Source organism: Thalassophryne amazonica, chromosome 3 (assembly GCF_902500255.1).
Source record: "Thalassophryne amazonica chromosome 3, fThaAma1.1, whole genome shotgun sequence".
Taxonomy (NCBI): domain Eukaryota; kingdom Metazoa; phylum Chordata; class Actinopteri; order Batrachoidiformes; family Batrachoididae; genus Thalassophryne; species Thalassophryne amazonica.
Genome location: NC_047105.1, coordinates 132,612,382 through 132,640,078, shown reverse-complemented (window position 1 = coordinate 132,640,078; position 27,697 = coordinate 132,612,382). Strand labels below are relative to the sequence as shown.

Below are 27,697 nucleotides of genomic sequence, written 5' to 3'. Positions count from 1 at the left end.
TGAAGGAGTGCTTTGAGCTGCTGCTTCGTTGGTTTCATTTGTTTTATTTCGCTTTATCTTAATTTTTCCCCACTAAAACCCTAAAGAGCATATGTGTGTGAGGAATATTTACCTTTTTTATGTTAAACTAACCTGTTATGGTCTTCTGAAACAGTTGATAGATGTATTTTATGCTAACGCCGATGCTAATGCATTAGCATGTCTATGGCGTTTTCAATGTTAAAGTTAGCATTAAGCTGCTGGCATTTCAGCATGTTTGTGCATTTGTTTTCTGTATAATAATTAATGGCTCAGCATTTGTTGTCATAAAAGAGTCAAATGTATTACAAATTACAATATTTTTAATTTATTTTTATTTATATATTAATAATAATAGCAACAATAATAATAGTAATAATAACTAATAATGCTACAATACAATTTTAGAGAAAGAAACATGAGTCACATGTGTCATTGTGAAATGACCACATAGTTTACAAATTATACAGAGAATGTTGTGCATATAATGAGTCAGGCTACAGTTTTTGATTTAGGTTTTATGGTTAACTGGTTATGCTAAGTGCTCATTTGCAGCAACAAAAATACCTCTTTTTTCACCATATATTTTATAACATTTATATGCTTCAATGTTGTTTTATGGCAACTCAGCACTTTGATAAAGCAATGTCATTTGAAATTATTTTTGTTCTTTATTATAAACTGTTTTATTCTTTATTATTTTATATTTCAACAGCAAAGGGACATTTGACGATTTGTTGATTTTCAAGTATTTTAAGTTTTCAAATACTGTTCTGTTCTTAAATAAAGTGATGGAAGGAGAGAAAAATTGTTTCCCTGGCACATTTTAAAAAAATTCCCCGCTAATCCGATTAATCGTGTCGAAACCCCATCAGATTCATCGATGATCCAAATAATCGTTTGTTGCAGCCCTAATTGAGAGCACTGCATAATCCACTCCACGGCACAGAAAACATTAACATAACAAAAAATAATGGATGCATCTTTTTCTCTACAGAAAATTTATTTTTCTTTCTTACTGTGTGACTTCTTGGTACTTTTCAAAGCAAAGTATTTGTAATGATACATTATGAATTTGCTTCCAATACATTCTGTCAAAGCTCAGCAATAGTTGCATCCATGTGGCTCTCATTCACTGATACTAAATTCTAAAACCCAATGAGGCTGTGGAACCCCCATACTCCTGCTCCCCACACCTGTATACGAGGTCTGTCCATAAAGTATCGTACCTTTTTATTTTTTTTAAACTATATGGATTTGATTCATATGTTTTCACGTCAGGCAAGCTTGAACCCTTGTGCGCATGTGTGAGTTTTTCCGCGCCTGTCGGTGACGTCAATCGCCTGTGAGCATGCCTTGTGGAAGGAGTGGTCCCGCCCCGTCTTCGGATTTTCATTGTCTGGAAATGGCGGAATGATTTGGGGTTTTTTTCCATCAGAATTTTTTCAGAAGCTGTTAGAGACTGGCACCTGGTAACCATTCGAAAAATATATCTGGCTTTCGCTGAAAATTTTACGGGCTTCACAGAGAATAAGGACTATTACTACAGCTTTAAGGATGGCCCACAATGGCGCTCGGCGCGCCATGCTCCAAGCCGCGATGACAGGCACGAACCACCGGATCATTACTAAATGGATGGCTGTGTGGAGCTGGGACCGTCGTGGACATCAACCATTTTCTGGCAGATTTCACTTTTAACAAGAGATTTTGTTGTGGAAAGCCGCGCGGAGGCTTTGTGCGTCAGGACTGATTTGCTGTTCGAGCGAGACATAGAACGCCTACGTTTCGGCGTGCCAGAGGACAAGTTCGGACATGCCCAGCTCTCCACAATTTCTCTTATAACTCACTCGACTGGTAAGCATTGAAAGCCGAGATAGGCATGTCCGAACTTGTCCTCTGGCACGCCGAAACGGAGGTGTTCCTTTGTCTCGCTTCCAAAGCGAATCAGTCGTGACGCGTGAAGCCTCCGCGCGGCTTTCCATGACAAAATCTCTTGTTAAAAGTGAAATCTGCCAGAAAATGGCTGATGTCCAGCTCTTGTGATAACCAGAGAAAGAGCACATGACGGTCTCATATCCACAGAGCCATCCGTTTAGAAATGGTCCGGTGGCTTGTGCCGCGTCGTCGCAGCTTGGAGCGCGGTGCGCCGAGCGTCCTTAAAGGGGCCCTTAAAGCTGTACTAACAGACCTTATTCTCTGTGAAGCCCGTAAAATTTTCACCGAAAGCCAGATAAATTTTTCGAATGGTTTCCAGGTGCCAGTCTCTAACAGCTTCTGAAAAAATTCTGATGGAAAAAACCCCAAATCATTCCGCCATTTCCAGACAATGAAAATCCGGGGCAGGACCACTCCTTCCACAAGGCGTGCTCACAGGCGAATGACGTCACCGACAGGCGTGGAAAATCTCACGCATGTGCATGAGGGTTCAAGCTTGACCTGACGTGAAAACATATGGCTCAAATCCATATAGTTTAAAAAAAAAATAAAAAAGGTACGATACTTTATGGACAGACCTCGTAAATGGCCTTTTCCATTATTTAACTTATTCAGGAAGTCTTATTCATTTTGTCAAGCAACTTCCTGTTTGCCACTGCATCTGATGATTAGCTATGTGGGAACGCAGTACGTTAGAAGTGTCTGAACATGAACAGCATTAATTGTTCAGTTCGTGGGTGCCACAACAACTGCAAGAAGAGGAACGCTTTCAGAACAATGTTTTGAACATGGAAAGTAGAGATCTGAGTGCTGTGGACAAGCATTTAACTTGTTCCCTCCTCCATCAAAAGACGAGGATCTCCAGCGTTCACTCACTCATTCACTCACTCACTCATCTTCAACCGCTTCGTCCAATTAAGGGTCGCGGGGGGCTGGAGCCTATCCCAGCAGTCATAGAGCGTGAGGTGGGGTACACCCAGGACAGGACGCCAGTCTGTCACAGGGCCACATATAGACAAACAAACACAGTCACACCCACTCGTGCACCTACGGACAATTTTAAAGATTCCAATCCACCTAACCCACATGTCTTTGGATGTGGGAGGAAACCGGAGCACCCGGAGGAAAGCCACGCAAACACGGGGAGAACATGCAAACTCCACACAGAAAGGCCACAGGTGGGAACTGAACCCATGACCTTCTTGTTGTGAGGCAACAGTGCTAACCACCAAGCCACTGTGCTGTACATGAAAAATCCACCCAAACATCCCTATGTCTGGTCTTTTCATTTTATGGAGAAAAACCCACACCAGTGCATCCTTACCCAAAGAAATGGTTGGGTTACAACGCTCCAGTGAAGAAGCCATGGCGTCTGCTAGTGAGACAAATGGGTAAGCTGTGTTTGTAGTGTTAGCTGCCATCTAATTTACTCATTTTCTGGCATTTAATACAAGCAAGTACTGCAAGAAATAACACTATACATATATTAATGTAACGTAATCTTGGCATTATGGCGGTACTACTTGTCGGGTAGCATTTTAACTTGATTGTGCAACTCAAAGCTCGTAGTTCCTCATAGCCAAACTGTCCACACCGAGTGACAACACAAAATAGTTAAAAATAATCGAGGGCCACTTTTTCATGTCATCTTCCCACTCTGTTATGACCTGTGGGAGAGCCAGAGTCGTTCCCTTTGAGCCTTTCAAAAAGGTTTTTGTTTCTATCCATGGAATGACTTCCATTGTCCTATACTGAAAACACGCTCAGCGGAAGTCCTAAGACAAAACGGATATGCCTCTGTTGTAAAAGTGGGCAGGGCTGAATAAGGTGAATAGAGTTCACCTATTTGGCTCCTATTCAGCACTATTTGGCTTGACTCAAGTCAGTTTTTTGCTTTTCCATGAGGCAAAGTACCTGGTACCTGGTGTTTTTTGGTATCAGCTCAGGTAAGGTTCCAAGTGAGTTGAGCTGATACTAAAATGTGATGTCAACAGGCTGCTGACCACTGATTAGTCACTTGGAACAGAGTGTCGTCACTGGAAGAGTCATGAGCGAGATGGCCAACTGTGTCTGCATCCGACATGAGGATCAAACCCGCCATTTTTAAATAGTCGCAACAGCGTTGGAGTGACCATGCTTTTCATTCATTTCAGGTACAACCGGACTTTCCAGCAATGCAGAGAAAAGCTGAAAAAGCTTAAAAGTGATTACAGGACCATCAAGGACCACGATGGCTGGAGTGGGTGAGATCGTAAGGGCTGAAAAGAGTCCCACCACAGGAAGGGCATTGACAGATACCGACCGGAGAGCAATGGGAAGCACAGTGACCTGGACTCGGCAATGGCTTTGTTGGAGGTGATGGATGTTGTGTTTTTGTGACTTCATAGTCCGTAGTCTGCTGGAAAGCACCATTTAGGGGGCCCATCACACTTAGCATGAATGAGCACAAATGAAGCCGAATCAGGGATGAGAACAGTCAGGATGGAAAAAGACTGATGGGCAACTCTGAGGGGTAGCTACAGTATATTGTGTGTGTAAGAGACCAAGTGGAATGGAGCAGGAGCACTGGTGGTGGATTCAAGTTGTATCATAGTGTGGATAGGAAGAGAAATAGTGTTGGGGTCATTTTAATACAAGAGTGTGTTAAAAGTGTGTTGGAGGTTAAGCAAGTGTCTGACAGGGTGATGAGTGTGAATTTGGAAACTGAAGGGGCAATGATGAATATCATAAGTGTATATGCCCCACAGTTAGGCTGTGAGATGAAGGAGAAAGAAGATTTCTGGAGTCAGTTAGAGGTGGTGGTGGGAAGTGTGCCTAAGCATGAACGAGTGGCCATTTCAGCGGACTTCAATGGGCAAGTTGGTGATGGAAACAGAGGTGATGAGGAAATAATGGGTAGATATAGTTTCAAGGACAGCAATGTGGAAGGGCAGATGATTGCAGATTTTGCAAAATTGATTGGAAATGGTTGTGGTAAATACCCACTTTAAGAAATGGGAGAAGCACAGTAAGAGTGGAGGAAGGAGCACACAGATGGACTACATTCTTTGTAGGAGATGCAAGCTAAAAGAAATTGTTGACTGTAATGTGGTGGCCAGACAGAGTGCAGCTAGACAGCGTAGGATGTTGGTTTGTAGGATTACTTTAGAGGTAAAGAAGAAGAGGAGAGTAAGAGCTCAACAAAGGATCTGATGGTGGAAGCTGAAGGAGGAAAACTGTTGTGTGAAATTCAATGAGCAGGTAAAAGAGGCAATGGATAGAGGGGAAGCAATTTTGGACAACTGGAAAAGTACTGCAGATGTGGTGAGAGAGATAGCTATGAAGGACAGAGAAGGAAGACAAGGAGGCTTAGGGGAGGAATTACAATATCCAGGAAAGGATAACGAGAAAGAGGCTGGTAAAAAAGTGTTGGGATAGAGAGAGTGTATTGAGAAGGTGGAGTGAATATCTTGAGGAGCTGATGAATGAAGAAAATGAGTGTTAGAAAAAGCTGGTTGATGTGGTGAGAGTAAATCAAGAAGTACAAGAGATTAATAAGGATGAAGTGAGGGCAGCTGTGAAAAGGAGGAAGAGTGGAAAGGCAGTTGGTCCAGATGACATTCCAGTGGAGGCATGGAAATGTCTAGATGAGATGACAGTGGAATTTCTAACCAGATTGCTTAATAAAATCTTGGAAAGTGAGAGGATGCCTGTGGAGCGGAGACAAAGTGTGCTGGTTCCTATTTTTAAGAACAAAGGTGGTGTGCAGAGCTGCAGTAATTACAGAGGCATAAAGCTGACCAGCCACAGCATGAAAGTATGGGAAAGAGTAGTAGAAGCTAAGCTTAAAAAAAAAAAAAACAGGTGAAGATCTGTGAACAGCAATATGGTTCATGCCGAGAAAGAGCACTACAATGTTTGCTCTGAGAACACCATTGGAGAAGTATAGAGAAAGACAGAAGGAGTTACATTGTGTGTTTGTGGCTTTAGAGGAAAGCTTATGACAGTGTGCAAAGAAAAGAGTACTGTATGAGGGAGTCTGGAGTGGCAGAGAAGTATGTTAGGGTAGTACAGGACATGTACAAGAATAGTGTGACAGTGGTGAGATGCGCAGTACGAATGACAGACTCATTCAAGGTGGAGCAGGGATTACACCAAGGATCAGCTCTGAGTCCTTTCTTGTTTACAGTGGTGATGGACAGGTTGACAGATGAGATCAGACAGGAGTCGCCATGGACTATGATGTTTGCAGATGAAACTGTGATCTGTAGCAAGAGTAGAAAGCAGGTTGAGTCGAGCTTGGAGAGGTGGAGATATCGGTTGAACCCTCCTTTCCAGCACCATGTAGTAGACTTTACCAGGGAGGCTGAGTAGTGTGATGGCCCTGTAATTGGCACACACTCTCTGGTCCCCTTTTTGTTGTTTGACTACCTCAATGACTTCCACCAGGGAAATTGATGATAATCCTCTATCAGCTTCCAGCTCTGCCCCTACTGTACAGGACGCTCTGGTCTGATGCAGCTGAATTCCTCAAAGTGTTCCTTCCAGTGGTGGATTACATCCTCCTTTGTAGTCAGAGTCCCATCTTTACTGTAAACAGCTTGGGGGGAGGGGGGGGGTTCCCCATTTTCCCCTCCTGAGGTGCCCCGGCACCACCGGTGTCCAATGCGGTGTACAAGGGTTGCAGCCCCTTGAGGCACCTAAGACCTTCAGGCCACAGCTCTCTACTGCAACTCCAGCAACAGAAGCTTTGAACATTGCCCAATCGAGTTCAATGCCACCAACCTCCACAGGGATGCTAGAAAAACTACGCCTCAGACTGCACTTCGACCGTCGTTCAAGCTTTTTCTACCTTGACTGCACCTCAAATGTTCTGAACATGTGCTAAACATTCAGGCCGGCCACAGTAATTTGTCTGACTGTTTGGAGTGCACACAGAATGCTGTCAGAGGTTTTCGACTGCGCCTTGACTCCTCCTGAATGGAGGTTGAATTATCTTTTGGCTAGCATGCGGGATCATTCGCCCTCTGGTGTGATGGGGTATATGCGTTACTTATCCCATTGGTGGGAAGGGCACTTTAACAAATTAGGATATTTTGAGTCTAAACCCGTGTTAAATTAACATCGTTGTCTCATATATGCAGACACAGGGAACAAGCTAGTTTTTAATTTAACTAAAGTTTTATTTAACTATGTTAGTCCCATTGAGATCAAGATCTCTTTTGCAAGGGAGACCTGGACAATTATAAAGTTTCCAGTTCACCTAACCTGCATGTCTTTAACTGTGGGAGGAAACCAGAGTACCCGGAAGGAACCCACGCAAACACGCGGAGAACATGCAAACTCCACACAGAAAGACCACAGGTGGGAAATGAACCCATGACCTTCTTGCTGTGAGGCAACAGTGCTAGCCACTAAGCCACCATGCTGCCAGTTACTAAATAGTGTTGATTAACAATTAGTGAATGAGCTAAAGCTGTGCTCTGCGTGAAAGTATTCACTCCTGACAAAAAACAAAAACCCACCTAAGTCAGCATGTTAACAGTGAAAGTGTACATCTGACTAAGCTAGCGCCATTACTGTGTGTTATATAATTTGTTTTTTACATGTTGCCATTTCACGTTGTGCTTATATACTAAAGTCATGTACTCTGTTCACGAATCCACTTCCATAAGCAAAGGGGACTTCGGCCACCGCCCTCAGGTGACACCCCAAGCTCCCCTGCTCCATCACGAGCTTTGACACCAGCACCAGTTTCATCATCTACATCAACATCCGGCACCACACAGCAATGTTAAGAATCAATGTCACATCATGAAGCTTTTAGCTCCAAATGTATTTCCCAAATTTTTTTTTAACTTGTTTTTGTTAATCACCTCCCATTTCTACTTTCATTATTGTCAAGGCAAGAGAAGATGCAGCCTGTTCCAACAGGAGAATCTGACCATCCTGAGTGAGATTGAGGCTAAAGCCGAACCGGGCCCAGTGTGATCAACACATCCGATTGAACCTCGATGATGCCTGTGAAGCAAGGGAGGCAGAAGCTGCGTTTAATCAAGCATTCCTTTTAGTGTTGGGCCAGCTTGTCCATGTGACCGTTCCCCCACCCCAGGACTGGACCCTCTACAGACACATGGGACATGTAACTTTGTGTGTATATAATATATATAATTTTCTGTGGTGCACAGAATTTATTTGCTCTTCTTTTTGTTGTAATACACAATTTGACTTATGTGATTGTATCATTTTCTATGTAATTTCAGGGATGAGTCAACAGTGAAAAACAAGCAAATATTTGTCATTGATGTTTTGGTCCAATGATGGTTGATTCGAGACATTGCACACGACACCTGGCTGAATCTTTGGTTCTCAGCAGGAAACCGATGGATTGCCAACTCCAGGTAAGGAATACGGCCTTGCCCCAAGTGAAGGAGTTCAAGTACCTCAGGGCAGTATTGCATTCGCTCTACCATACTGTTGTAACGAAAAGGGAGCTGACCCAAAAGCTGAAGCTCTCGATCTAATAGTCAATCTTCGTTCCTACGCTCACCTATGATCATGAGTGTTGGGTCATGTCCGAAAGAACTAGATCGTGGGTACAAGCGGCCGAAATGGGCTTCCTCAGGAGGGTGGCTGGTGTCTCCCTTAGAGATAGGGTGAGAAGTTCGGTCATCCGTGGGGGGCTCGGAGTAGAGTCGCTGCTCTTTTGTGTTGAGAAGAGCCAGCTGAGGTGTTTCGGGCATCTGGTGAGGATGCCTCCTGGGCACCCAAAGGAAGTGTTCCAGGCACGTCATTGATGTTTTCAGATGGAACACCCCAAGGGAGGTGTTCCAGGCACGTCATTGACGTGCCCGTCTACCTGGGAGGAGATCCAGGGGAAGACCCAGGACTAGGTGGAGAGATTATATCTCCACTCTGGCCTGGGAACGCCTTGGGATCCCTCAGTCAGAGGTGGTCAATGTGGCACGGGAAAATGAAGTCTGTGGTCCCCTGCTGGAGCTGTTGCCCCCGCGACCCAAACCTGGAAAGATGGTTGAAGGTGAGATGATGATGATATTAAACATAAATGAAAAGGTTTAAATAGACACTTCAATGAGAGCACCATTATATCAAGGAATTCTCGTGAGGGTTTGGGTTAAATGACATGGAACATTTTAACACAAATATTGTACTATGATGAGTGAGTCTGCTGGATGACTTATACCAAACCACAAGTAATTTATTCAGATATTTTTGACAACCAGTTTTACTGTCTACATGAAGTAACACCACTCCGCTTCACGTTGTGGTGTTTTAGACTCCGCGTTGTGCATTCAAACTGTATAATGCACGGCTTCTCGTTGTTTAATCCTTACATATATATGGCTTTACTTCAACAAAATTGGCCCTCAAAATGCAGGCAATACTGTTTCAGAGAGTTACAAATTTAAAAAAATTTCCAGGGGCAAATGGTCCCGGTACCCCCTACAACTGCAGCGCTGGCTGTGTGGAATGTTCCAAGAGAACTTCTCCCACAGCCGCGAAGTGAGTGCTGGTGGAAAAAACTGACCGAAAAGTAAGTCCACACCAGAGAACCTTTGTGCACGGTTCCACAGAATAGGCCTGTTATGAAGAACGAAAGAAAAAAAATACTGTGTGAATTAAACGGCGAAGGATTCTCTTTTCTTGCCTGCAACAGACAAGCATCCCGGTCATCAGGATTATTTTTAAATAGCTTCGACAGTGGTAGATGAATAAATTGTGGACCTGCTTCTAAACCAGAACCAGCAGGCCCACAATCAAGGTAGAGAAATGATCATTTTCACACCCTCGGAAACAGCATAATGGCCCAACTGCAGCGTAATTTTTTTTTCAGGGATGCTGTTCCAACGCTTGGGGAGAAGTGTGTGTGTATATATATATATATATATATATATATATATATATATATATATATATATATATATATATATATATATATATACACACACTCTATACACACTATAAACGCAACACTTTTGGTTTTGCTCCCATTTTGTATGAGATGAACTCAAAGATCTAAAACTTTTTCCACATACACAATATCACCATTTCCCTCAAATATTGTTCACAAACCAGTCTAAATCTGTGATAGTGAGCACTTCTCCTTTGCTGAGATAATCCATCCCACCTCACAGGTGTGCCATATCAAGATGCTGATTAGACACCATGATTACTGCACAGGTGTGCCTTAGACTGCCCACAATAAAAGGCCACTCTGAAAGGTGCAGTTTTGTTTTATTGGGGGGAGATATCAGTCAGTATCTGGTGTGACCACCATTTGCCTCATGCAGTGCAACACATCTCCTTCGCATAGAGTTGATCAGGTTATCAATTGTGGCCTGTGGAATGTTGGTCCACTCCTCTTCAATGGCTGTGCGAAGTTGCTGGATATTGGCAGGAACTGGTACATGCTGTCGTATACGCCGATCCAGAGCATCCCAAACATGCTCAATGGGTGACATGTCCGGTGAGTATGCCGGCCATGCAAGAACTGGGACATTTTCAGCTTCCAACAATTGTGTACAGATCCTTGCAACATGGGGCCGTGCATTATCCTGCTGCAACATGAGGTGATGTTCTTGGATGTATGTAACAACAATGGGCCTCAGGATCTCGTCACGGTATCTCTGTGCATTCAAAATGCCATCAATAAAATGGCATTCATAACATCGTTCATAACAGACACCTGCCCTTACCATAACCCCACCGCCACCATGGGCCACTCGATCCACAACATTGACATCAGAAAACCGCTCACCCACACGACGCCACACACGCTGTCTGCCATCTGCCCTGGTCAGTGTTAACCGGGATTCATCCGTGAAGAGAACACCTCTCCAACGTGCCAAACGCCAGTGAATGTGAGCATTTGCCCACTCAAGTCGGTTACGACGACGAACTGGAGTCAGGTCGAGACCCCGATGAGGATGACGAACATGCAGATGAGCTTCCCTGAGACGGTTTCTGACAGTTTGTGCAGAAATTCTTTGGTTATGCAAACCGATTGTTTCAGCAGCTGTCCGAGTGGCTGGTCTCAGACGATCTTGGAGGTGAACATGCTGGATATGGAGGTCCTGGGCTGGTGTGGTTACACGTGGTCTGCGGTTATGAGGCTGGTTGGATGTACTGCCAAATTCTCTGAAACACCTTTGGAGACAGCTTATGGTAGAGAAATGAACATTCAATACATGAGCAACAGCTCTGGTTGACATTCCTGCTGTCAGCATGCCAATTGCACGCTCCCTCAAATCTTGCGACATCTGTGGCATTGTGCTGTGTGATAAAACTGCACCTCTCAGAGTGGCCTTTTATTGTGGGCAGTCTAAGGCACACCTGTGCACTAATCATGGTGTCTAATCAGCATCTTGATATGGCACACCTGTGTTTTGTTGAGTGCATATATATATATATATATATATATATATATATATATATATATATATACATACACACACACATATTAAAAATCAATCTTTGGATGTGTGAATCAATCTGTGGGAATTAAAATGAGAATTGATTTAAAATTGGTGAATCGATCTTTTCAACACAGCACTACTAATATCTATCTGCGGTGCAAATTTGGTAAGAATTCGTGAAGTGCTTTTACCGAAATCCTTCAAAGCCTATATAAAGTGAAATCTTGATCCAGAATCCAGATCACCTACAAAATGTAATGGGTTCTTCCCTGCCATAATATTAGTCTGTGATGCAAATTCCTTTAAAATCCGTGTAGTAGTTTTGACATAATCCTGCTAACAGATAAATAAATAAATAAATAAATAAACAAACATCAATGATTTTATTACGTCCTTGGCGGATAAAAAAATTGGTCAATATTTTAGTTATTATTTCAAAATTTCTCTGAATTAAAACAGAAGTACAGATACCACCTTCATAAAAAGATGTGTGTCTCATCTCACAGGTTCCTCAATACCTGAATGACATTTCCATACTGGATGACTGTCCCCAAAAGCTTGCGGTTTTCAGACTCATTCTGTTTCTTCTCCAGGTCTGCAGCATGCTGAAAACCCACAACAAAGGGATGGATGTTCAAAAAACAAACAAAAAAAAGAAGCAGTAACACAAAACAAGGCACAGCAGTCTTTCTACAACATATGTTTTGACACATTTTACAAAGAGAACACTGTATTCAAGAGTCACCCACCAATCCATTCTTTTCACCATGATCCAACTGGAGACCCATTCCTGGTTTTGTGTGCACTTACATGGAGTTTGTTGAGGAGGACAGAGTCAGTAGTGCTGTTCCCTCCAGGTTTTGCTGCCTTCCAAAACTGTTTCTGTGCTGAGTATCTGTTCATAGGACATAGCTTGAAAAGGCAGTCTGGGGATGAAGACAAGAACAGAGAAATGTCAACAGGTACTGATTACTATACGTGCTTCTTAACACTTAAATCTCTGTGCATGCAACTAGCAAATATGACGTAACAAAAGACCAATCATTTACTGTTAAATCAATTATTTTCCTAATGTGCGTGCAAGTGCACGGCTCAAAGTCGTGCAAGTGTCAGGGGCCTTTAATTTTAAAGTTTGGGAGTAATTGTAATCACTAAATGAGTTGTTTTGAGGAGAATGGGGACTCACCCCCCCACCTCCAGGTGTCTTGTAGCATAAAATGAGCCTTGCAACTTTAGTGCTGCCATCCGTCTTCTCAATGACAGTCTAGGGTTTCAGGAGAAATATGAAATGCTTTACGGCACATCAACACATATGGGTTTTTTTTTTTTTGGTTTTGTTTTAAATGTCTTTTTAGCTTATTTTTAGACCTTTGTAAAAGGTTTGCTTCATACTACATGACAGAAGACCTGCTCTTTGTCCAGCAACCCCCTTTTCCTGCCTTCTTTTCTCAACTTGTGACAGTGTCTGGACTCAGTTGGAATATTGTTTGGTTTTGAGGGCACCCCCCAGCCACCGTACCAGTGGCTTCCAGTGGATTGTTTGCTGTTGTGACACTCTTCCAAGCTTTACACGGCTGTATACTTTTCTTTTATTTCTGTTTAGCACTATTCTGGTTGTTAAGTGTATCTACTCTGAATCTTATTTAAGTACAGTCCTGTTGTGAATCGCTAGCAGTTAGCATTCGCTAGCTAGGTCGACCTCCCCGCCATTACTTTTATAGCAGTTTTTTTTTTACCTGCTAAAATACTTCTGTTAGTTTGTCAGTGTAACTGCTGTAAATTTTAGGTCATTATTTTACTCCTGTGTAAATCTTAGGAGTGGTTAGCATTTTCGCTAGCAGTTAGCTTGCGTTAGCTAGTCGACTCCCCTCCCAATTTCTTGAATACTTCTGTTAGTTTTTTTAGTGCAACTGTTGTGAATTTTAGTTTAGTACTTTACCCTTGTGTTAATCTTAGGAGTGGTTTACTCTTAGGAGGGCTTTTTTTTTTTAAAACTGCTGTGAATTTTAATTCATTTATGTGAAACTTGTGTGAGCCTTAGGAGTGGTTAGCTTATTCATTATTGGTTAGCTCATGCTTGCTTGGCTGTAATCTTGAATTTCCTAGTGCACAAAGTACACTACTTTACACCCTCCATAAATCCTGCGTGATGTTGGAAGATAGGGTGGCTCTTTTAGGGCTCTGTCCCACTGGCGTTTAGGAGGATTTGCAGATGGAATGCGCACAAAAGTGGCCCACATCCGCCAAACAACCGCAATAACCGTGTAACATTCCTGTATGAGCCGGTCGCCATCTGAACACGTCCGTGATCATCCGCAGAGGCACGCATGTCCACAGCCAGGATTTTTGAGCGGCTCAAAAATTCTGCTGCGGATGAGATCCGCATCACTGCCTGAACACATACTGAAGACATACGCAGGACATACACAACCAACGCGCCGCATATCCCGTCATCCGCTGATATCCGCAACCGACAGGTTGGCGCGGCTTGCCGGCGGACCGGGACAGTGTGCAAAACAGATATGACACGTGCCCAGCACGGCCACATCACGGTCGCAAATGGTATGTCGCGCATGCAGACAGAGTGGGCACGGATGGAGTGAGTGCATCACGGCCGCTGTGCCCCTCATGGGGGCACCTCCGCGGTCGCCTTCGCTTCCGTTCCCTATTATATCCACTTTTCTTCCTCATGTATTCGCTGATCCACCCCGGGACATTTGTCATTTCCGCCCACCTTTGCTGCGGACGCACAGCTTTTGTCTCCTCATTTCATGCGCAAATCCTCCTAAACGCCAGTGGGACAGGGCCCTTACAAAGCCGTGTCCGTAAGTTAGAACAGCTTCTTAGGTCAGTGGAGTTACGGGCACTCCAGATGAGATTAGTGTTGGGTCGGCTAGCATGCCCATTAGCATTACCCTAGAAATGCTGGCTGTGGAGGACAGCTTTTGGACTGTGGCTAGGCGGAGGAAGCCCTGTAGGGCTTGGTGCCTGGTTGTGGTACCCCGATCACACTCACCACTGCAAACTGTGAATTGGTTCTCCCCCTTGGATTTGCCTAATGTGAATTCTCTGAGCCCACGAGTGACTTCCACTCCTGTCTCCAGGCCAAAATGCTGGACTTTAGTGATAGGGGATTCTATCACCCGCAAGGTCAGGTTACAGACGCCAGCTGACGTTAAATGTATTCCTGGGGCCAGAGCTCCCAACCAGTGGTGGGCACAGATAACCAAAAAATTACCTTTGATAACAGATAATCAGATAACTGTAAAGTTATCTTTGATAAACCACCCAAAAATGTATCAGAAGTTACAGATAACCGAGAAATTCCAGTACTGTCTCCGGTACACTTGGAACCACTAACATGCTGATTTTGAGTTTAATACCACGATTGCTTCTGAAAGCATCAAAGGCGATGACAGACCCAAACAATGAGTCAGTACTTCTGTCTTTGAGCGTCCTGCCCCCTACTGGAAGCTCCAGTTTACTACATGGCTTTCAGCACAAACGCAGCTGAGAGGAGCCACAAAGCTCAACTCTCTACTCAATCATAACGCTGCTGTCAGGCGGAGGTCTTGGAAAATAAAGCAGTGCTGACTTATGGTTTGGTGTAAATAAAATGAATACTGATAGAATAACTCCATTAATGTCAATTCTGTCATTTGTGCAAAGTTAAGATATAACATATATCTTTTAATGCTGAATAATGCACTAATTCTGAAGTTTTGTAACAAACAGACAGATGGCATTCTGGGTAAAATGTGCCTCCGCTAACACTGATTGGTTGACTCATTCATTCAATGTAAATCAACATGTTAATGTGAGGTGTGTCGTGTGTTGGTGTTTACAGATAAATGTGCGTTTGTAAAATATGCCATTTTTATTTGTAAAAAAAAAAGGCATTTTCAAAAAAAAAAAAAAAAAAAAAAAAAAAAAAAGCAAAGTCTGATATAAATGGTGTCAAAATAAATAGAACACTGCCATGATCTACTGGTGCCAGTGCGGGTTTTGGCCCTTTTTCAGCTGAATTTTCATTTGTCCGAAAATTTTTTGGATCGCACAGAGTTTCATTTTAATCGCGCGTGCTGCATCGTTTAGTATACATGGAGTAACCAGCTGCGTTTAACATCTCACGACCACGATCTGTTCGGCGATCGTATGGTCAGATGAAAATCAAACCTGTTTGATATTCTGGTCGGCCGTCGTGAGGGTATCCCGTTGCTGAAGTACAACAAGCGTCCAACTGCTTACACTGTGCCTGTGCAAATACCGCAGACCTGTCTTGTAATGTTTTTTTTTTAACTTTGATGTCTCCCATCGAGAGTTTGTGTAAATTAAGTTTGAAAAAAAAGCTTCTGTGTACGTTTTGCTTCTGGAAACATGAGTCAGACGTGTGGTTTTTGAACGTACAATGTGTGTGAGAACATAAATCGTGCGCTCTGAACTTTTACACTGTGCGGTTCTGTGGTACAGTTTGAGCTGGAACTGAGTACAGTGATTGAAAATCTCATCCCACCTTCAGGGCCAATACTGCCATGAACACTACTGGCCAGTAGACGGCAGTAGAGTCCTTGAAAACTTGCCAAAACAAAATTCCAGATAATCTGTGTCTGCCACTCTGCTACGTTGAAGATGCGTGGAATTTAATAAACGCAAACACAATAACAACGTCTATAAACCCAGAGAATATATTCACGAGAGTTTTAGGCACTAGAGTTTAATGCTGTTGTCCGTGGAGCCTGATCAGAGTGTCTCAAATGCATTTCTCATGTCGTGAACGTACTGAGATTACCCTATTATACCCATAATGCACCTGGACACAGCATGTCCACACTACTGTCCGCATTACTTTAAAACTAAAACATATATCTGATATTTCCACTTTATAAAACTTCAGATGTGATGTTAATTTAAATAACTTGTCAGAAATTGGTTTGTTTAAAATTTGAACCATAAGTTAAAAATGTATGTCTCTGGATGAGTTGGGTGATATTGCCCACGTATCAGTATGGGGTTAAAAGAAATGATTTTTTTTTGTAACCAGTTCTCCTTTGCCTAAAGAGGATAGAGCGGTTTCTTCTAGAAGCAGCTCTCCTCTGTTTGCAGAGGGTAGAACTACACATCTGCTACAAAACATTTAACAGGTAGGTGCTCAACTGATTTTAAATTTTATAAGAGTTTGTAGCTGTTCAGCTTTGTTTACCACGTTAACAGTCTAAAAATTATCGGACAAAAATTTATCGGAAGATAATTAGTCCGATAATGGTTTTCAAAGTTATCTGAAAAGATAATCCAATAATGAAAACATTATGTTCGATAATTATCGGTTATCGGATTATCGGAACTGTGCCCACCACTGCTCCCGACATTGCCTCCCATCTTAGGGTGCTGGCGCTGCAGAAGGGAAGACAGACTAAGGAACATGACATGAGATATAGTCATTCACGTCGGCACCAATAATGTCAGGATGAAGCACTCAGAGGTCACAAAAATGGACATAGAGAGGACTTGTGATCTTGCCAGAAAGATGTGTCAGCATTGATTAATAGTCTCTGGTCCCCTTCCATCTCGGGGTAATGATGAGGCATTTAGAAGGCTGACATAGTGAAATAGGTGGCTGGAGCAATTTTGTAGACAGCAAGGCTTTAGCTTTGTTGATAACTGGCCTTCGTTCTGGGGCCACCATGGCTTGCTAATGCTAGACGGCCTACACCCTACTGGGGAAGGCGCCGCCATCTTGTCTGCAAACGTAGATAGAGCTCCACAGGGAGGGTAACATTAGGAATTTACTGCAGGCCACGGAGCGGGTGATTAGAGACCCTGCAAGGCTTATGACAAATGTGGGTGTGGAATCCATTATCTTAGCAAGGAAATTAGTGCAGAAAATCCACTATGGTGATAGTGGGGTTTATCTGCCAGGGAGGGAAATTCAACAAGTTGACACTGTGGCCTGCTTCCGTAGATATGTCCATACAAATTATAGAGGGATATGCTTTGCAAACCTAATACCCGTTACTATATTGGATGATGATGAAATTGAGGATGGCCCAATGGTTGTTCCAGCAATATCAAAGATTTCGTGTCTGCTACCTACAACTCGTGTGGAATGTCTCAAACCTAAACTTACTTCTAGGCATCTTATACAGTATATGCTACTCTGGAATCACGCCTAAACCCAAACAGTCCAACTGTCAACCCCACTGAAGCACCTTAGTCTGGGGCTCATTAACATAAGATCACTATCCTCAAAATCATTGTTGGTTAATGATCTAATTATTGATCATCACTTAGATGTGATTGGGTTATGTGAAACCTGGCTTAAACCTACAGCTGCCCTCCCCTTAAATGAGACCTGCCCACCAGCATATACACTTAGTCACATCCCTTGTGATGCGAAGCAAGGCGGGGGTGTTGCTCTTAATTATAAATCTTGGTTTAGCTTATAAGCTGGTGGGAGTCACAAATACAACTCGTTTGAGCATCTAATTATCCGCTTTTCTCAGGATATTACACATTGCCAAGGTCAGAAGAATAAAAATCAGACGTATTACTTTGTCACTGTATATAGTCCTCCTGGTCCATATTCTGAATTCCTAGATGAATTTGGTGCATTCATCTCTGACCTGTCAACGCGTGCAGATAAAATTCTGATCATTGGTGACTTTAACATTCATATAAATAAGCCTTCTGATCTCTTCTGCAAATCATTTATGGAAATTGTGGATGCATTAGGATCTCAGCAATGCATTCAGGCCTCGACGCACATTAGCGGAAATAACCTGAATTTGGTTCTCGCATGTGGTATTGCTGTCACGAATATTGACATCATGCCTCTTACGTCAGTGGTCTCTGATCACTCACTTATTAAGTTTACAGTTTCGCTGCCGTGTTTTGTGGAACAACAACCTTATTTATCACTACAGCGATTCATCAACTCCTCAACTAAGACTGAACTCGATGCTAGACTGCCTGATGTCTTAGCTTCACTTTTGGCAAATACCCAATCAGTAGACAGTCTTTTCGATAGTTTAAACTCAGTGCTCAACACCACACTCGGCATGATTGCGCCACCTTTGTTAAAATCACCCCCCAAACAGTCACCTTGGTTCAATGATTACCTGCGTGACCTCAAGCATAAAGCTTGAGTTCAAAATTAGAAGTATTCCACCTTGCATGGCGTGACGCCATCTTAGACTATAAGCATGCATTACTGGCTACAAAGCGGACCTACTACTCTGATCTGATCAACAAAAACAAGCATAACACAAAGTTCTTGTTCAACATGGTGGCAACACTTATTCATGGACAACCACCTGTAGTTTGCGCTAATTTTACAGCACAAGATTTCCTAGATTACTTTGAGAAGAAAATAGAAGACATTAGATTAAACATATCCCAGCACGCCTTAACCCAGCCACTACACCCTATTATTGAGGTGGGCACTATTACTGAGGTATTATCTAGATTTACAGAATTTGAGATTGTCTAGGCATGCTGATGAAACTCGTAACATCAACAAAAAGCACAACCTGTCTATTTGATCCTATAACAACAAAACTGTTTCAGGACCTGTGGTCCACTCTTGGGCTGACTGTGCTGGAAATTATTCATCTTTCTTTAAATTCTGGATCTGTTCCTAAATGTTTCAAATCTGCAGTGATTAAATCATTACTTAAGAAACCTAATCTTGACCCTAGTGTACTGAAAAACTATCGGCCAATATCAAATCTATCATTTTGCTCTAAAATTCTGGAAAAAGTGGTTTCACGGCAGCTCATGGACTATCTTACTGAGAATAATCTCTTTGAGCCACTGCAGTCTGCTTTTAGCAAATATCATTCCACAGAGACGGCTCTCACGAAAGTAGTGAATGATCTTCTGCTTGCAGTGGATTCGGACACCACTATGGTTCTGGTGCTGTTAGATCTCAGTGCTGCATTTGATACCGTGGATCATCATATTCTACTTGATAGGCTGGAAAAACATTTTGGGATTACTGGGAGTGTCCTTGCATGGTTGACGTCATACTTGACCAGTCATTCTCACTGTGTTTTGTACAGTAACACTACCTGTAACCTTAGTGACATGAAATTTGGCGTTCCACAGGGGTCCGTCTTTTCTCCCTTTATATAGCACCACTTGGGCACACACTTTGGGATTACCTTTTACTGCTATGCTGATGATATTCAGTTATACATGCCAATAACTGCTGGTCATCTCTTACACATAAAATCCTTATAAGATTACCTTGCATCACTGAGAAGCTGGATGTCTTGAAACTTCCTACTTTTAAACTCTGATAAGACTGAAATGATGGTTCTTGGTTCAGTGAAACATCGGCATCAATTTGATCAGTTAACGCTTAGCCTAGGCTCATGTGTCATACATCACACGGACAAAGTGAGGAACCCTGGGGTCATTTTTGATTCTACGTTGTCCTTTGACCTCCACATTAGAAATATTACTAGGACTGCTTTCTTGCACTTGCGAAATATAGCGAAGATTCAACCCATCCTGTCTATGGCTGTTGCTGAGACCCTGATCCATGCATTTATCTCTTCTAGATTGGACTACTGCAATGTTTTATTTTCTGGTTTACTGCAGTCCAGCATTCAGGGTCTCCAACTGGTTCAAAATGCTGCAGCCAGAGTTTTAACACAAAGCAGAAAGTTTGAGCACATTACACCCCTCACCAGCCATCAACCTCACCGCACGTCACTGAAATGTAAATAAACTCAAAGTCATGCATGCCCCTGTCGCAGACCGAATGCTCCCCCCATAAAAATTGGTTCGCCTTGCTTCACTGTGTATGTATAGTTTGGATTGTGTCCTTTAAGCTGAAGAGTTTGCAATGGTTGAAAATGGGAGTTGGAATAGTAGGATTTTTTACTCCCCCCCACTCCTTTTGGGCTAGATCATTTTATTTTTGGTTAAAGGGGTAGGCATTAATAAGCTTTGCTTCTGCCTATACCCTTTCAGGCACACTGATGCACTGCTGATTCATTTTCTTCTTTGTTGTAAGTTTTTTTCTATTGTTTCATTCATTCATTCATCATTTCAGATCACAGCAGCACGTCTGAGATGGAGTCTCTTCACCGACTCTTCTCTGGGCCCAAGCTCATTTTAAATGGACAGACGCAAAGTGGATAAGTGCTGTGGTCTGATGAGTTCACATTTCAAATTGTTTTTGGAAATCATGGACGTTGTATCCTCCGGACTAAAGAGGAAAAAGACCATCCAGATTATTATCCAGTGTTGTGGAATTGCATCACAGACATAAACTCAAAATATAAATTGAAACTTGATTCCATATTATCTACATAATGTTGACACTGAAGCAATCGGTATACAAATAATGAATGTTTATGAGTTCAATGATATAAATATTTCATGAGGTGAAAGCTGGAACATACCATTCAACAAGGCGATTAATTTAATTTATAAACAACAGAAAAGGGACTTACATTTTGGTGTTCCACTGTGACGTGTAGTCCAGTGATGCCGTGCACTGACCTCGGACTTCCATAAAAACAAAAAGACTTTGTGTAATTCCTCAGTCCAGCCAAAAATCACATCAGCGTTTCATATGAGCAGCTTTTCATGCATCCAGACGGCTTACAGTGGAGTGGATTTTGCATGTGTGTGTGTGTGTGTGTGTGTGTGTGTGTGTGTAGCAGTGTCAGTTAACTCAATCAAGTCATCATACTGCTGTCCCGCACACGTGCACACACGCAACCGGCTCAGTCGAGCTGTGTACGTCCTCAGTGCAGTGAAAAAAAAAGTCACGCCAGAAGAAGTGAGTCCAGGTTTTCTTTCTCTCTTCCTGCCAACAGACAGCACAGTGGATTTGTTTTGTGTGTGTGTATCTTACAAGAATTAGCAGTGTCAGTTAGCTCAAATTATGTCTCAGGAAAGTTGTGTCCCCTGCGCATGCACGCACACACGCAACCTCATCGGCGCTTGTGCATGCGTGAACAACAAAAATAAGACTGTATACGGCCTCAGTGCAGCGAAAAAAAAAAAAAATCACGTCAGAAATGAGTCCAGTCCATGAATTAATCCATGTCATGTGACATACAAAGCACCAATCAAATGACAAGAATCCACTCAGTCGTTATATAAATCAAAACATTTGTAGCATTTTATTGCTCAAGTTTGATACATCCAGTAAAATACAAGAAATGCATTTGCATCAAGGAATTCTGCAACAGTGAGCCACTGAGGACTAATGAACAGATCCACCTTTTTTAAATGTAAGTGGTAGAAGTGGAACAACAAAAAGAAGTCACATTTTGAGTCACGCGACGGTTCAGTTCGAGATCAGTAAAAAAGCAACAAACATTTTTTTTCTGCCTAGCTCCTGTGGCTCCTCGAAGGGCAGTGCTTGTGTGAAGTGGACGGGGGAATGGGCATTAGGGAGGACAGAGAGACAGCAGGAGTGGGATTTCTGAATGGCAGTGAATGTTCAGGGACCTCCATCACACGGGGTGTGCAGCCAGTCCATTCTGACTGCAGGTCTCAAGGCCGGATAAATGAGTAGGGTTACACCAGGAGGGGCATCAGGTGTAAAAAAGCAACAATTTCCACACCACATTGGTTGAGACCCAGATTAACAGCAACAGTCACCCGTGCTGTTGCCCAACAGGGTACTGGTGGAAATTGGGCTACTGCTGGGCAAAGGTGAAGAAGAGCAGGAGAACATGTCCAGAGACAGAGTGTGAGGAGGAAAGCTAGCAGGGTGGAAGTGAGAGTCAGGAAAGTGAATGGTGGTAGTATGACTGGCAGAGAGAGAGAAAGAGAGAGCATTTGCTGATATGATGGAGAGGAGAAAGGTGGCGATGCGATCTCATTTTAACAACACACAAGATCCCATGGAAGTTACACCATATATGCTGCTGTAGTGGAAAGCTGTACCAACATTCAACGTCCTAAGTTTGCATTAAGCAATTAAGCAATGGCCATAAATTTCTTCTTCAAAAGGCGCATTTAACTTCCTTGTGTGATTTTTCAAATTAAAACCTTTTTTCTTCTTGAACTCCAAATTCATCTCGCAAACATTTTTCTTACAAAGTCAGCTATTTTTGTATCGTGTTTTGTGATTTGATCTAGCTTCCAAAGACGAATTTTTGTTTTGGCGAATAGAATAAATAAAGACACTCGAGCCTTTATTCTGACCATCCCAGACTACAAGCGCTGCAGAGATAAAAACATCCAGGTCAACTGAGACGTCAACAGCGATTTGAACTGCTGCCGCAAGTCACAGCTTAACAACGGAAAGCGTCCCCGGTAACCAACGAAACCGGGTGTGGTGACCGGCAGAGTCTCTCTGTCAAGGTCCCTGAAGCAGTTGTGTGACAGACGGATCATCGACTGAAAATGAGACAATTCCAGCATCTGACCTATGGAGACCGATCTGCACAGCACCTCCAAAGTGGCTTTTATTTAATCCTATTCACCTTCACTAACCATCTCACATTAATAAATACCAAAGTAAATTCCCTGCTGATTAGGATGAAATTCATTCTTAAATTCTTGCAACTAAACCAAATGGTCTGAACATCAAATAATAATTGCTCAGTGAAATTCATCATCATCAAATTGCCTGACTGTGATATGTACTGTTATTTAACTCCTGACTGAGTTAAATAAATGTTTAAACGTGTGAAGTTGTCTGTGATTTTGTATGGTTTTACAGAGGGGGGTCGGACTTGACATGTGGAACTTACTCCTGAAGATTAGAGACTGATTTTAATATTTCCTATTGACTGACCCTAAAATCAGCGATATTATAACTTTGTTATAATATCATTCAGTCATAGGTGGTGCCCCCAGTATTTGAGGTAAAATTATCCACAAGTGATAATTTCAAATAACCTAAAACACATATTATATTCTTCTGGATGATGCTACACTGCAATATGACATATGATTCTTAACAATCTTGGAGGAAAGCAGATTCATACTCTATCACTGTGAAGTGTATGGCCAGCTTTGAACTGCTGCCATTGCGATGTGTCCACAGACAAGCAGTGGAAAAATGGGTAGTGGCAGTGCACAATCCTGAATTATGGTTTGGACAGCCATTAGGGCCTCTTCACACATAACACGAAAGACACAGAAACTAGAAGAAAATTCGCAAACCAAACACGAATTGGGGAACCACAAACCATTGTGAATGTGCACGAACACAGCGAGGAGCAGCTGCACCACATCACGCCGCTGATGTGATGAAAAATAAAATAAAAACCAGCTGTATAATTAGTGAATATCACTGGGTTGATATCAATAATAAATAAAAGGGGACACAATACAGAACCCTGTAGTTAAATAACCCTGGTTAAATAAAAATAAATGCCACTCATTGGATTTGAACCTGAAATTTACAAAACCTCAGATTACCAGACGGAAACTGTACCACTGCACTACAATCACTGTCATATAAGAAGAGCATAAAATGGCTAAAATCAACAAGGAGATAAACGTTTTTTTTTTAAAAGAGAGAGAAAAATGTGGCACAATAACTGAAAAAACTGCATTTGTTACGGCATATTTTTGGTGATATGTGACTGAAAGTGGTGTATTTGTGGCACTGTTGGCTTGTCATATTGTCATAGCCCTGCGGCGCGCATGTTCTGCTGGACACGTGTGACATTCAGATCGCCTGCTGCGTGATCTGACGATCCGTTTCACATCATGTCTGTAAATACATATCAGCATGTCATGCAAGTGTGTTTTCCACCCGCACGCCACATGTGTGTTGCTTTTTGCAATGCCACAGTCTTGGGGGGCACTTAGACAAATTTCACATCCAGCTCGAAAGTAATCATCTGCTCACTATTTTTGTGCTAACAGCGTGAATGGCCGCACATTTTCTAAGTGTCCAGCAAGCGGTGCTGGATGTTCGTGTGTGTCACCGGGAATTTGGCCGACTCAAACAGGGCACTCTCTATCTTTCGGCAGCTGGTGTGCGCAAATAATTGTAGCGAGGTGTACGAGGTGTTGGAGGCAGCTCTGATTTTTCACGACTGGCATGCAATTCCTCCTTTGTGTGCTAGTTGGCTTAAATTGTGTTATGTGTGAAGGGGCCCTTAAACAAGACCTGAGAAGATGTCATTTCTGAGAACAAACCTCTGAATTTCTTCGGCGGGTTGCTGAGGTCACCTGTATCCGGCTGCACCACACAGCGGTCATCCACAAGCCTACAGACAGATATAACACACATTTAAGCATAAACACCTGAGCAAGTTTTAACAAAGTGTACATCATGGGCCTGAAAATGCTTGAGTCTCAGATCACAGAGAAGCCAAGAGTGTCCAGGAAAAAACAACTTCTAAATTTTGCTGGTTGTAACCCATTTGAGAAGAAGAATATCTTGCTTGCCTCTACTGGTGGTTGGCTCTCACTGCGGTATTGTATCACTTCCTGTTCCGGAGCACAGCGGTGTTTTTCTGTATCTGTTAGCTGTTTAATCTGCGCAGTTAGATTGATCTAGTTATCTAGATTACGATTTGTTTCCCAGTGTAATCTTTACGTGCCTTAACTAAAGCACTCCTTCTGCTGAATCACCTCTAAATTATTTACACATTATTCACTTTGCGTGTTTTTAGGAATCCGCTAGCTTAGCGTAGCTACTAGCTCTTAGCCGATTTAGCATGGCGGCTTCTCCTGTCTCTCCCGCACTTTTCTGCTCTGGGTGTGAAATGTTTAGTTATTCCTCGGCCTCCTTTAGCAGTAATGGTACTTGTAATAAGTGTAGCTTATTCGTAGCTTTGGAGGCCAGGCTGGGCGAATTGGAGACTCGGCTCCGCACCGTGGAAAATTCTACAGCTAGCAAGGCCCCTGTAGTCGGTGCGGACCAAGGTAGCTTAGCCGCCGTTAGTTCCCCCCTGGCAGATCCCGAGCAGCCGGGAAAGCAGGCTGACTGGGTGACTGTGAGGAGGAAGCGTAGCCCTAAACAGAAGCCCCGTGTACACCGCCAACCCGTTCACATCTCTAACCGTTTTTTCCCACTCGACGACACACCCGCCGAGGATCAAACTCTGGTTATTGGCGACTCTGTTTTGAGAAATGTGAAGTTAGCGACACCAAGCAACCATAGTCAATTGTCTTCCGGGGGCCAGAGCAGGCGACATTGAAGGAAATTTGAAACTGCTGGCTAAGGCTAAGCGAAATTTGGTAAGATTGTAATTCACGTCGGCAGTAATGACACCCGGTTACGCCAATCGGAGGTCACTAAATTAACATTAAATCGGTGTGTAACTTTGCAAAAACAATGTCGGACTCTGTAGTTTTCTCTGGGCCCCCTCCCCAATCGGACCGGGAGTGACATGTTTAGCCGCATGTTCTCCTTGAATTGCTGGCTGTCTGAGTGGTGTCCAAAAAATGAGGTGGGCTTCATAGATAATTGGCAAAGCTTCTGGGGAAAACCTGGTCTTGTTAGGAGAGACGGCATCCATCCCACTTTGGATGGAGCAGCTCTCATTTCTAGAAATCTGGCCAATTTTCTTAAATCCTCCAAACCGTGACTATCCAGGGTTGGGACCAGGAAGCAGAGTTGTAGTCTTACACACCTCTCTGCAGCTTCTCTCCCCCTGCCATCCCCTCATTACCCCATCCCCGTAGAGACGGTGCCTGCTCCCAGACTACCAATAACCAGCAAAAATCTATTTAAGCATAAAAATTCAAAAAGAAAAAATAATATAGCACCTTCAACTGCACCACAGACTAAAACAGTTAAATGTGGTCTATTAAACATTAGGTCTCTCTCTTCTAAGTCCCTGTTGGTAAATGATATAATAATTGATCAACATATTGATTTATTCTGCCTAACAGAAAACCTGGTTACAGCAGGATGAATATGTTAGTTTAAATGAGTCAACACCCCCGAGTCACACTAACTGTCAGAATGCTCGTAGCACGGGCCGGGGTGGAGGATTAGCAGCAATCTTCCATTCCAGCTTATTAATTAATCCAAAACCCAGACAGAGCTTTAATTCATTTGAAGGCTTGTCTCTTAGTCTTGTCCATCCAAATTGGAAGTCCCAAAAACCAGTTTTATTTGTTATTATCTATCGTCCACCTGGTCGTTACTGTGAGTTTCTCTGTGAATTTTCAGACCTTTTGTCTGACTTAGTGCTTAGCTCAGATAAGTTAATTATAGTGGGCGATTTTAACATCCACACAGATGCTGAGAATGACAGCCTCAACACTGCATTTAATCTATTATTAGACTCTATTGGCTTTGCTCAAAAAGTAAATGAGTCCACCCACCACTTTAATCATATCTTAGATCTTGTTCTGACTTATGGTATGGAAATAGAAGACTTAACAGTATTCCCTGAAAACTCCCTTCTGTCTGATCATTTCTTAATAACATTTACATTTACTCTGATGGACTACCCAGCAGTGGGGAATAAGTTTCATTACACTAGAAGTCTTTCAGAAAGCGCTGTAACTAGGTTTAAGGATATGATTCCTTCTTTATGTTCTCTAATGCCATATACCAACACACTGCAGAGTAGCTACCTAAACTCTGTAAGGGAGATAGAGTATCTCGTCAATAGTTTTACATCCTCATTGAAGACAACTTTGGATGCTGTAGCTCCTCTGAAAAAGAGAGCTTTAAATCAGAAGTGTCTGACTCCGTGGTATAACTCACAAACTCGTAGCTTAAAGCAGATAACCCGTAAGTTGGAGAGGAAATGGCGTCTCACTAATTTAGAAGATCTTCACTTAGCCTGGAAAAAGAGTCTGTTGCTCTATAAAAAAGCCCTCCGTAAAGCTAGGACATCTTTCTACTCATCACTAATTGAAGAAAATAAGAACAACCCCAGGTTTCTTTTCAGCACTGTAGCCAGGCTGACAAAGAGTCAGAGCTCTATTGAGCTGAGTATTCCATTAACTTTAACTAGTAATGACTTCATGACTTTCTTTGCTAACAAAATTTTAACTATTACAGAAAAAATTACTCATAACCATCCCAAAGACGTATCGTTATCTTTGGCTGCTTTCAGTGATGCCGGTATTTGGTTAGACTCTTTCTCTCCGATTGTTCTGTCTGAGTTATTCTCATTAGTTACTTCATCCAAACCATCAACATGTTTATTAGACCCCATTCCTACCAGGCTGCTCAAGGAAGCCCTACCATTATTTAATGCTTCGATCTTAAATATGATCAATCTATCTTTGTTAGTTGGCTATGTACCACAGGCTTTTAAGGTGGCAGTAATTAAACCATTACTTAAAAAGCCATCACTTGACCCAGCTATCTTAGCTAATTATAGGCCAATCTCCAACCTTCCTTTTCTCTCAAAATTCTTGAAAGGGTAGTT

The 27,697-nt window shown here is 42.6% G+C and overlaps 1 protein-coding gene across 1 annotated transcript in view; it reads right to left on the bottom strand.

The window, feature by feature from the left end:
* Positions 1 to 27,697, bottom strand: part of LOC117507641 (inositol 1,4,5-trisphosphate receptor type 1-like) — a 535,403-nt gene that overhangs the window by 468,018 nt on the left and 39,688 nt on the right. Inside the window, exons 3-5 of the mRNA XM_034167459.1 lie at positions 24,495 to 24,565; positions 12,180 to 12,295; positions 11,888 to 11,974 (exon numbers count right to left, since the gene is read on the bottom strand). Coding sequence (XP_034023350.1) covers positions 11,888 to 11,974; positions 12,180 to 12,295; positions 24,495 to 24,565 — 274 coding nt within the window. The remainder of the gene's footprint in view (positions 1 to 11,887; positions 11,975 to 12,179; positions 12,296 to 24,494; positions 24,566 to 27,697) is intronic.